This window comes from Amphibalanus amphitrite, unplaced genomic scaffold (genome assembly GCF_019059575.1).
Source record: "Amphibalanus amphitrite isolate SeventyFive unplaced genomic scaffold, NRLGWU_Aamphi_draft 000496F_arrow, whole genome shotgun sequence".
NCBI classification, from domain to species: Eukaryota; Metazoa; Arthropoda; class Thecostraca; order Balanomorpha; family Balanidae; genus Amphibalanus; species Amphibalanus amphitrite.
Window position 1 is genome coordinate 814 of NW_024881990.1, and position 12,446 is coordinate 13,259.

The 12,446-nt window shown below is 53.7% G+C and overlaps 1 protein-coding gene across 2 annotated transcripts in view; it reads right to left on the reverse strand.

Annotated features, from left to right (window-relative positions):
- Positions 1-2,543: 2,543 nt before the first annotated feature.
- Positions 2,544-12,446, reverse strand: part of LOC122392676 (transient receptor potential channel pyrexia-like) — a 38,531-nt gene continuing 28,628 nt past the window's right edge. For both annotated transcript variants that reach the window (XM_043387814.1, XM_043387815.1), the window contains exon 2: positions 2,544-5,382. In XM_043387814.1, coding sequence (XP_043243749.1) covers positions 3,110-5,382 — 2,273 coding nt within the window. In that variant the 3' untranslated portion in view covers positions 2,544-3,109. The remainder of the gene's footprint in view (positions 5,383-12,446) is intronic.

A 12,446-nucleotide genomic window follows, 5' to 3' on the forward strand; every position in this document is an offset into this window, starting at 1 on the left:
ATTGTCCGCACTGTGGCAGTGCGCACGCGAGAGATAGAGGTGGCCGATGGAAGTGTAGAGTTGTTATGCGGAGTGGCTCCGCCGAGAGTATTATCATTTAGGACTTTATCCCTCAACTGAAGCACAACCGGACCACCCACAACACCGAGTCGACAGACCGGCAGAGGTGTGTACAACCGTTGTTTCCTTTGAGTTTGGGCGAAATTATCCGCACTGTGGCAGTGCGCGCGAGCGAGAGAGAGGTATAGTCGATGGAAATGTATGCACTGTGGCAGTGCACGCGATTGAAGAGCAGGCAGTGGCCGGGAGCGCATGAGAAACGTAGCTTCAATGGAAGAGAGTAATAACGTAAATGGGGTCAGAAGGACACCCAGTGCCAATTTGCTTAGAATTCAGGGACTTAAAGGGGCTAATACCTCATTATACGCGCATAAGTACCAAACAGGGTATAAACTCACCTCAGGAGATAACCATGCAAATTTCAGCGCCACTGGGAGGATTAGATGGAAACGGGAGGGTCGGTTTGTCTAGCCGAATGTTCTTCGTAGATGTATGCATGATCGAATAAATGGATGCGTGTGCGGATGAAAAGGGAGTAATGAATGGTTATATTAAGGACCAGTGGGAGCTAGACACTCATGCTCGAATTGCATTTTATTTCTCTGATGGGATAGAGCCCTTGGCATCGAACGGATACGAAATGGGAACATGGGAAGGCCTTGCCCTGGGGTTTAAAGCCAAGCAATTCCATCAGCCGGTGACAAATCCCATCCCTTCCAAATTGGACCTATTCCTCCCCGAGCAGTGAAGACTATATGTTGTAAGGAAATTGCAAGCCTCTCAAATAAATTTGTACTGCACGACGACGGAGCCAGTGCCATGTGGGAATCAGACAGGCGTTAAGGAGGAGACGATACACCTGCCCACCCGGTGTCGTCCTCCGAGGCGGACGATCACACCGCTTACAGCCTCACGTCACTCACACGGCACACGTGCACCGCCAAGCCGCCCAGCCGCACCGTTACAGATAGAGCGGTAAGGCTGCTTAGTTGGACTGCCGCGCTTATTGTGTTGCGCGAAAAGTCCGTGCTTAGCGATTCATGGCGAGGGAAAATCAAGACTGGGTATTGCATTTTCGGGACCTAGGTGAAGGAAGCATTTTATGTTAATTTCCGTTATAGGTATGTAACGTTCTTCGTCGTCGCAGCTTCTACGTAAGGCGGTATTTTCGCTTGTAAATAGGTGTGGACATAATTGATGTGAAGAACACGAGCGACAAAAGTGTAGACATCCCTTACTATCAGGCTGATAGAGAATGCTATTTTCAGATTTTGTGGTGCCTCTCCTGAACCGGAGCTTCGTCAATCACTTGTGGTGGAAGCGTCTCAGAATGATTGCGTCGGTGTACTGTGTACATGGGAGCTTTGAGTTTGACGTTCCAACATTCTTTACACTATTATGTTGATTTGTGGCCATCGACAGCGACCAGCGGGCACTAATACTTTGAAGACGTCAAATATTGTCGCAATAAAATTTATCAACGGGCTTCCCCTGACCAAAAGAAGCGTCTCTGACGGGATTTCTGTCATAAGTGTTAATTACGGCTTACTGAGGTGACCACGACTCTAGGTGAGGACGAAATGGCTGCAACGGCGACAAGCCATTTTCCTGATAGTGATCTTTGGGTGTATTCTATTACGTGTACTTCTTGACCTCAATAGCGAGCATTGTGCTCTTGGTGTCACTGAAGCCGCCGATTGTCTTGAACTAGTTACGTAAATGCCAAGGTAACCTTTTTTACCTCGAGCTGCTTGCTAACTCGTGGGCCTGAATGAACGCGTAACGTTCGTTTTACCATGTACATATGTACGACACTTACCTACGAGACCTACACAACGCTTATGCTCAAACCACCGAAGCCATCGACGACGTACGGTGCAATGGTCTGAGATGATCATTGAGCATCACTGATATTAAAATTATCATTAAATGATCAGTGATCCTGTATGCATACATCAGCTCTCCGTCGCCGTGTCCGTGTCTTTACCCTGCCCACAGTTTCCACAAATGGTCCAGATTGTAAACCCGAGCCTCTGCTCCTTGTCTGCTGTAGTGGCAGTGACGGGCACTCTGTCCTCTCGATACCGGATCCGACCGAGCCCATCCGTCGGGACGACTGCGTCCGGCTGACCGCTGATGGCGAGACAAGGTCACTCTGTGGCGACCAAGGGGCTGCCCGAGCCGCGGATACAGCTTTGGCACAAGGGGAGACGAGCGTACGCCCCAACCGCAAGCTATGGAGACGGAATCCCGTGGAGCCGGACACCGCGGCGCACACGGGACACACATCGAGTGACCTTCAGTGGGTTTAGGTCTATGGCTGGTGATCATCGATCTCTTCAGATTTTGATCCATGGAACATCATGGCTGACATTAACAATGTTCGTGTATTTGTCTTGTAGCATTCACCAATACAAGCAAAAGTCAACGACGTAAAGCGTGACCCTTGAAAAATATACACACCTTCCAATAAATACACTCTGTAAAAGACTAGCATATATCTCTTTAATCGGCTTCAGAAGGACACACCATTTCTATTTTCAATGACATTAAATAGAAGCCACATGGAAGTGTACTTGTAGTAAAATGGAACGAAGCACCATTAAAGCACGAGTCACAAGCACATCTGTTCGGAAGTTTCAAATACAAAGCAACGCCAATAGACTTCTCACAACTCACAATGGACGCTCTGGAAGGCACTGACACAGCGAGCTCCGACACCATCCTGTATCGCTCTTCACCGCATCACAGAGATCGCAGACAAACTGAACCAGCACCGGACCGACCTCATCCGCCGCGCTCCTAATGCCCCGCCCGGTCTCTGCCGCCGCCGTCACAACCGTTCACCTTTCAGGCACTATAGTGTAGCCATCAGGACATGTTACGGCTAACGTCCCCACTGCGACAGGGCATCTTAATGACAGTCCGGCGACGCAGAACAGCCCACTTCCCCCTACTCGTACAGCTGCCATACAGAGCCCACGGCAGCACACATTCTCACAAGCACAGCGTCGCTCTTGGAGCGCCCCATCCCGCCCCGTTTCGCGCCTCAGCTGCTAGCAGTCTCTGAAGTGTCTCGCTCATTAGACGACTCTGTCCGTGTCCGGGCGGTCACCTCAGCCCGCAACTCGTCCAGCTGACGCTGCAGCTGCGCCGTCAGACGCGCCTCCATATTACTCAGCAGGTCCTTGATGTCTTCGAAGGAGACGGCGCGGGCTGAGGCCACCTCGCGACCTCTGTGCATGCGCAGACCGCCTTCAGGCTCGCTGGGAACACGCAGCGAAGTGTGGCGTCTGTTTTGTCCGGCCGCCACCGGCGGCTGCTGCTGGCTGCGCCCGTTCGCCGTCGCACCACCCGATGATGAGCCACCCTCGTGGCCCTCCTGCGCGTGCAGGGCGCGCCATATACGCTCCAACATCTCCTTGTTGATCTTGTGCTCGCGGATCGCCTTGGTCTTGTAGTCGAGGATCTGCAGCTCGTGCGACTTCTGTGGGTGGTTGGGCATCAGGAAGACGCGTTTGGAGAGCACGTCCAGGTGAATCGAGTCAAGGATCGGACGCGTCATGGAGTGTAACCAACCGCAATGGAAGAGGGACTTCATGAAGGCAGTCATCAGCTCTGTGTTGTAGATGAGCTGAGACTGTTTCTTTAGGCGCTCCAGGTGCGCGCCAGCCCGCAGCCCCTGGACGTCGTTGACAGCCAGGGCCACCAGGAGGTTGGAGAGGATGATCGACACCAGCACGAGGAAGAAGAAGAAGATGACATGGCTGGTACCCCTGAGAGGAATTGCCGCTGGGTCTAGAAACAAACCCTCATAGTCCACCTCGCCTATCATCAGTGTTAGCGTTTTCATAAACGAGTTGAACGGGTCCTTGAAGGCACCGGCCTTGCGGAAGGCAAGGTGGAAGCTGATGGAGAAGGCTACCAGCAGGCTGAAGTACACGAAGAAGATCCTGCAGAACACCTTGGCAACTCGGATGAACATGCTGACGTAGATACCGCAGCTGGGGAACTGCCCGATCATGTGCATCGTTTTGGACCAAAGGAAGAGCACGTAGAAGGCGGCTAGGTGCGTCTGCCACGCGCCATCACTGTCAGCACTCACCGCGAAGAACATGCAGAATAGGATCCAGTTGAGGCACGACACACCGTTGGTGAAATAGTTGGACGCCGACGAGATGATGTTGAGAAGCTCGTGTATCACCAGGATGACCACCATGCTCACTGACGTCCAGTAAAAGCCGAGTTCCCACTCCATTATCCTGGTGGCGAACGCGGTCACACTCTCACTGTCACCGAGCTCACCAGACTCACCGGACGCGTTCGTCGCGCTCGCGTTCACCGCAGGGTATATCACACGGTTGGTCCTATCCCACACAAACTTGTTCAAAATGAAGAACGTGCTCACAATCACAAACACCAGGTAGAAGAGCAGCTTCAGCAGAAACAGCTTGACGACGCGATGCCACTTGAGCGCGAGGAACGATTGACACACAGGATGAATGAGCACCTCTGACTCTCCGATCTTGATGAAGTTTCTCAACAGGTCCGTGTGGCATAGAGCGTCCGCACGAATCAGCGGCTTGAAGTTGATGGTGATCTCGAAGTTCTTGTTGTTCTTGGGCAGTTTGTTCGGCACCAGACAATGATCAAGAATCTGATCCAGCGCGTTTGGGATGTTGCGCAACATCATGGCCAGCGCTGTCTCGCCTTCCGAGTTCTTGGCCTTCAGGTCTGCGCCCCCGTTGAGGAGGGCCACCACGTTGGGTATGGAGCCGGCCTTTGCGCACTTGTGCAGTGGCGTCTCGCCCTGGTTGTCGGGTAGGTTCACCTCTGCGCCGGCCTCCAGCAGCAGACGAACGCACCGCACCTCGCTGCCCAGCGCGGCGTCGTGCAGCGGCGAGTAACCTCGCATGTCCTGCACGAACACAGCCGCCTTCTGCCGCGCTAGCAGCACGCCCATGCACTCGGCGCAGCCGGCCACCGCCGTGAAGTGCAGCGGCGTCTGGAAGAACTTGTTCTCGATGCTGGCGTCGGCTCCGCGCGAGAGCAGCAGCTCGACGCCGTGCCGCCAGCGGATGCGCGCCGCCTGGTGCAGCGCCGACTCGCCGAAGAAGCCGTTGACGGCGTTGACGTTGGCGCCGCGGTCCAGACAGGCGGTGACGGCTTCCAGACTGCGCCGGTCGATGGCCTCGAAGAGCTGCTGGTCGGCCTCGGTGGGCTGAGGCGGGTTCAGCGGCGAGTAGCGATGCGACATGTTGTGCTTGCGCCGCGACATCTCCAGCCAGCCGGACGGCTGGTGACGCAGAGAGCGGGCCATCACTGCAACGGAGAGATGGAGAGCGGTCAGAGATTGACAGACGGAGAGCGGTCAGATGCTGACAGGGGTGCTTAAAGACAGGTAACACACGTTCAGAGACTAGCAGTGGCATTAGCTTGAAGACCGTCCTCAAACGGCCAGACACTGGCAGACGGATACTGACATGCTGCCAAAAGTAGCGAGACACTGGCATCAGGCATACGGCAAACGCTCAAACACGGGCACAGACTGCGTCGGATGCTGACAGTAGTCGGCACATGTTCAGAGACGGACGGACGTTTGCAAACGGTAAGCAGAGGTTTACCGACGTGGTCTTGTGAGGCTGCTGCAAGTGGCTTTGTCAAAACTCAAAGGTTGAATGGAAGAGGTAAACTCGTGTGCTGGTAGACAGGTCACGTGTTCAGTCAATAACAGAATAGACCCGATGGGGGCTGCCAGGAGCGCAAATGGACGGGACAGTCCGTTGTACATGGACGGAACGCCGTGTCAGGAACGCCGTGCCAGTTCTTCCGTGGTAACCCTAACCAGATAAGTTTTTTTTTTACCCTAACCAGATAAGGTGTTATCATGAAAACTGAACAATTTTTTCAGACACAGCAGTCATGGTGTAGAAAAGATCAGCCACGTACCGGGCCCCTGACTGAAACATGAACTATACAGTTACAGGAATGTTGCTGAGAGCAAGTACTAAATTGGGACTGGTTCCCGGGCGCCCTGTAGGAAAGGCAGCCGATACGAGTCCCTAGAAATGCCTGTACGAAAGCCCGACATTTCCTCAGCCAATGAGTCCCGCGCACAATGCCCGTGGTCGCAACGTTTCGGTCAAATTGCTGACACCGAGTGGACAGTGGTTCGGGTTCCCTTATACGCTAATGTCAGTCGTTACGCGTAGCGTAAATACATGTGTATATGTGCCGCCAGATCATCAAGAAGGGATTTCATGTCGCTCGCCTTGTAATGGAGCCGTTATCCCATAATCATTGTGAATGTTATTTGACAGCGATTATTATCGCTGGTTGTGTAGGGGCCAGAAGTAAGCGAAGGAAGGCGTGTGGTGAACAATTTTTAATGTTTATGTTGTAAAAAAGATAAGCACTTCGCAGGTATCTGCGCTCAACAGCTTTCCTTAGCGGCTAGCTGGGTAAGGTAAACTTTGCGATCAGTACTTTGTGGATACGGCTTTGATGTCCGTAAAGAAATTGGCCCACGCAAGAAATTCTGATGGATAAAGGTTGCAGATTCGGAAGTTTATCTGGCGAGGAAGGCATCATGTACGAATGCCGAATGCATACATACATAGGTAGGTACATATCACATATGTACATGTGTAATGACTATTGAGTGTCCGTTTATCTAGGTACTACGTTATAGGGACGGCTGATTGTCTAACCCCTATCGCCGGGTATTGTGCACAATATTATTTTAACGGCCCACATTTATACCACTCATTTTATCCCTCATGGCTCACGTTTTGATAATCATCTAAGCAGATAGTGGTCGACCAACGGCACGCAATGAATGTCGCCGTCGCTGCATTCGCGATTGTTCTCTGAAAAGCTCATGTCGGCATTGTATCGAGATTGGTGCAATTTTATGGCTCATCAGCCTACACTGAGATCGTCGTGTGGACATGCCCCCTACGTTGTGACATTCAGCGTGTCATCATATTTCGCGATCAAAGAACGACGCCGACCGCTGGTCAAGCGCACGTTTACGGAAATAATGACGCCGCAGGAGCCGGTACAATAAACAGAGTGACGCGTAAAACGGCACAGAAATAGCGGGACGGGATGCGACAGTCATGTTCCCCCGGCCTTCGTTTGTTTTCCAATAAATTGCGAATTATGTTTCTTATATATTATATGGCGAGACGGCTGTTTGTTTCGTCCCAAGGCCATTGGATCATTGAGTATGGATTCAGTGCCACCTGCCATATCAATGAAGCTCGTCATTTTTTAACTAAATCAAGGGCTTCTAGCAAATTAAGCAGTACCTACTTGCTTAGGTAGTATTGGTAGTATTTTTTCATGGATATACTCTTTTGCTTTTATCCGCTCTCAACAAGCGTGATCTCGAAAAGTTGCATTCTTTATCCATGTCATCTACAAAGGAGGTGATAACTTCAAATAAACTGCGGTTTTTAATGCATAATGTCTCGCAATAATCCACCAAGCACTCACAGCAGTGAGTCGAGTCACCTTCCACGGTGCCTGGTACAGAATATCCGTCTGTTTTATACGCTCGTGCCGAACCCGTTACACAATTCACTCACGTTTCTGCAGGGAGAGCGACAGACTGCGCAGATTGTGTTTGGCGCTGGCCGTTTTCGCCTCGGCCAGTCCAGGCAGGTGACCCGCGTCCCAGACCCGGTCAGGGATGCCTGAGTCGCTGGCGCGTCGGTTGAACACCACCTTGCTCTGCAGGTCAAAGTCGTTGACCATGATCGCCGGGGGCTGACAGGGGTCTGGGTTGCCGCTTGGAGGCGGTGAGACCATCGCCTCAGCGGTCATCTCAGTCACCGTTCCGGCCTCCATTGCCGCGGGGCAGCGAGGCCGCTCCGCTGTGGTATGTAGAGACCTCGGATGTCAGGCGTCCGATATATCACCACTATACTCGGTTCCACTGCGCCCCGACTCAGAACGGATGGCTGTAATCACTGTGTCACGGCCGGTCCACACATCCCAGGGGCGTCTCGCTCTGCCGCCGTCACGGGGCCGCTGCCAGTGCCCTGAGGCGCTGCCGGCCGAGCGCTTGCACACCTGACCCACCGTCCAGCCGATTGACGACTCGACTGTGTGAGCGGCGGGCCGGCGCCGCGCGCGCGGATCAGGTAAAGATCCGACGGCCTTGGTCTCCGCTGGGGCGGACTGTCTGTTCCTGCCTCGTAAGACGCGGAGCTGAGCCGCCTCTAACCGGTCCCCGCAGACGACGGAGGATGGCCCACTGCCAGCCAATGAGCGGAGATTACTGCACCCGTCCACCAATCGTGGGCGACACCGCCGAACCCACGGAAACGCCTAATGTCACGATGAGTGACGCGGGCGGATTGTTGTGCGCGTCTGGTAGGTCGTGGCCCGGTCACCTGGGGTCTCTATGCCACGCGCCAGGCACGCGCTACTTCTTCGTATTGCTCTTTCCGTGACCGTGCGGTCGAATGAAGGGGCGCGCTTCGGCTGATTGCAGCTTGAGTGTCCGATTTAGGGTAGTGATGGCATGAGACAGCCTCAAAAAAATGGTCACAGAAGGGTCATCGTGCGTAAGCCGTCGGCAGAACTTAGCACAGCGCTTGGGTCAGCTTCTGTATCTGGCGTAGCTTGGAGATGAAATAGCTCCTGCCCATGCTGCCGTGCACGAACTCCGAAGCCGCTAAGCCGCTTAGTGTCAAATACAGCTGGGTCTAAGGGCTTCCGCTAATGCTAGTTAGTGCTGATATCCGGGAACGTCGACCCGGTAGGTAGAGGCCGATGCCAGGCGATCGCTGCGAGATAGCTCAGATCCCTGATACCATCTACAAGTGGCGGAATGCAGATTCCTCATCGCGTGTAGATAGGGCTAGAGCCGCGCTGCGAATGCGATTATACTTGAACCGGGCTCAGCATCTATGTTCTCCCCAGTCATGACGTTCCAGGGTCCCGGAAGCTAGACATGCGGTCGCGAAATATTCACTTTTCGATATTCATTGACCCGCCACTAACAATCACTGTGAATGACAGGCCTGCATGATAACTGATTTGTCTGATGTCACAGTAAGCCAAGGTCAGGGTCGCCAATGCAATGGGATTGCAGAGGACATATCAGAGCTGCTCATACATACCTTCTGACAGTTTGCGCATCCCCTCTCTCCACGCTGCGCTCTCCTCACTCTTTCCACTCCACTCTCTCTCCTTGGAGCCCGGTGCTCCCCGGTGTTCGCCCACAGGAGCCCGGTGCTCCCAATGTTCGGCCACAGGAGCCCGGTGCTCCCCGTGCTCGGCCACAGGAGCGCGGTGCTCCCCCGCTGTTCACCACAGCACCGAGACTAACGGCTCTGCCACTCTGCCGGGCCCCACCGCTAGGTTCGAGTTTGTGTGTGAACGAAGCCACTCCCGCTCATCTAACACATACAGAGGAAACCGGGAGAGGAGACGACCGGGCTGCCGGGGCCGCTCGGCCGACACATCATTAGCAGATAAACAGCCGACTGCTGTGGGCTGGCAGCCACGCCGGTACCGTGCGTACGCAGGCTGCAGCGGAGCCCGCAGCTTGGCTATATGTGGACCGGACGCGACGGAAATATAGGAACGCCGGTTTGGTACGCAGTGGCACTTTCAGCTCCGCGTGGCACCGGCGCCGCGTGTCCCGTTTAGGAAGGGTCGACTTGAACGTCGACGATGGAGAAAACAACAGAAAAGCACCGGGCTTATTGGGAATAGTTTTCGACCATACCTCGCATGCATTTATTTGTGCCAGCCAGCCATTGCCCACAAAAGTGACACTGGCTGGCTGGCTGCGTGATAGTTTACATTTCCACCGCTAGGTGGTTTAGGCGATAAACGCCTGAATATATACTGCGCCACATTACAGCACTTCGCCCGCGGCCCGGCCCAGATGCGCAGATGGATCAAAGACGGCACAGTGGTGGGTCCAAGGGCAATTCGTGCATTTGACCTTTCCGCAGAGTCCGATATTGAGAAGTTATGTTGTTGTTTTTTCTCGCGTAGAAATGAAACTGCGTTTTCCTTTGCCATATCCGAATTGTAACCTTATTCAAAGCTTATTTTTTACTGCACGGTAACGCGTAAGGAAGCGAAATCTGCGGAGTCTCTTCTGGGGATTAAAACCACTGCAATATCCCGAACCACTTCTGGATTTAGTAATGGCCTGGTAGCGTTTTGAGTGCCATAAATCAATCGTCAGCAATGAACACTGAACAGCCGGTTCGGGCTCCTCCGGGTCCCGCATCGCCGCAGCGTGCCCAAAACGAACGCGGCTGCTAAATTCAATCAATAAATGGCGGCGCACATGTCAGTCACCACCCGACTGCGAACGCAAACAACCCGCTCTGACTCCCGGAGCGCGTGAATTCTGCGCAGGTTGTGCGGTCACAAAAACGTGACGGGGTCGAGCTTCGAGTCCCTATGGATAGCAGAAAGGTCATTGAGCCTTAGGCTGGTTAATATAAGCTCCGATGACGTTTGGACAGTGTGTTTGCGTCGCACTTATCAGTGAAATTCTGGTACATTCGCTGCGCTTCAGGTGAGCGGTCAACTCGTATCGGTCGGTGTCTGATTCAGTAGAGGTCGAATTCCTCTCGTGGTCACAGTTTCAGTCGACCCCTTGTTTTGCTGGTGAGGCGCCGGTGGAACGACGGGGGGCGTGTCAGAACGCCGACTGTGCGCCGCGCTGTGCCCGGCCTCAAGGTAAACGCTGCGGCCTATTTCTGTGCCCGGCTCCGCCACCGCAGCCGCCCCTCCCCGCCCCAGCTCCGTCGAGCTCGCCACAAGCTCCGATTCATGGTCGCCGTGCGGCTATATGCTGCCGAGTTACGGTCTTTGAAACAGATTCATGGAATACCGGCACGATCCGTGACTGAATCGATATTCCGATAGAGCGAGGCTTAGGTTTTAATTCCGTCGGATGTCGAATGCCGTATTTCAAAGAATGATAAGACGTCAGCGGTGACGTTGTTTTCAGGTATTCGGCCGTTACGTAGTTCATACTGTCACAGCGAATCGATTTTCGTGCAGAGCACCGTTCTGTTAGATTTGCGAGCACCATTCTTTCAGAACTAAGACTGAAAGTTGATGGATATTTATGAACTGTCTTGGTTGTGATGCCATGCCATTCGTGCGTCACGAACTTGAATTATTATTTGATTCAGAAGTAGGTAATCATCGAAAACTGATGGAGCGGACGTGCATACTGTAGGCAATCTCTTAACTTCCGTCCTGTTTTGCATGTGCATAAGACAAGCTGTGATAAAAATGTTGAATATCGCTACCGAAATTAGATAGACCCAGTGACAAGGGACGCCGATAATTTTGTTGAATCCATTCACATGTTAATCTTTTCAGGATAGTCTTTTATTGGCTCACGCAAGGTTACAAAATCTACCTGCTCTTATTTTCCGTTGTCGGAAGGCACTTCAGTGACCCAGATCAAGCCCCTAACCTGCCCGCATTATTCATTTACCACCTCGTTTCTGGTAGCTTGCAAATCTACCTTCTCGCTGCGGCGTGGCACCTCTCAGAAGCCCCTTGTGCTGAATGACAGATGAAGGGCTGCAGTCTGTTCACAGCGAGATGGGGTGGCGGTCCTTCCCCGGCATTTTCTGGTAACCTCTGGCAGGGAGAGGCCCACCGAGTGGGTTCACTGCGGCCGAGAGGATGACTTGTCAAACGAGTTTTGTTTTGTTTATACGGAGGCACGCCTGCCCTGAGTGTTCAGTGTCTATTCGTGGATTTTGAGGGCATTTAGCGCTGCAGTGACTCATGGTTATGAAGCGCGGCTGGTAGCGACCATTATGCAATGAGCCGCATCGCTAACCTTCACCTAGTTACGAGTCAAATGCCCGTGAAAAAGTTTCAATGGCTGTTTTAAAGCCTACCTTGGTGAAGTGACGTAACGTCAGTGGCGGATCCAAGGGGGGGGGTCACATGGGTCATGCCCCCCCCCTTGAGGCCCGGGGGCCCAAAGACCTGCCAGGGGCACCACCGGCCCATCAGGGGTATCACAGTCCTGACAGGGGCACCACAGGACCGCCAGGGGCAACACAGGCCTAGCAGGGACACCACGGGCCTGGTGCCCCTGGGCCCTGACAGGACTGTAACGCCCCTGACAAGCCTGAAGTGTCCCCGGCAGGCACGTGGTGCCCCTGACAGGCCTGAGGCGCCCCTGCAAGGCCGGTGGTGCCCCTGGCAGGCCTGTGGTGTCCATGGCAGGCCTGTGGTGCCCTTGCTAGGCCTCTGGTGCCCCTGACAGGCTTGTAATGCCCCCTGGAAGGACTGTGGTGCCCCTGGACCCTGACAAGCCTGAGGTGCCCCTGACAGGCCAGTGGTGCCCTTGCTAGGCCTGTGGTGCCCCTGGC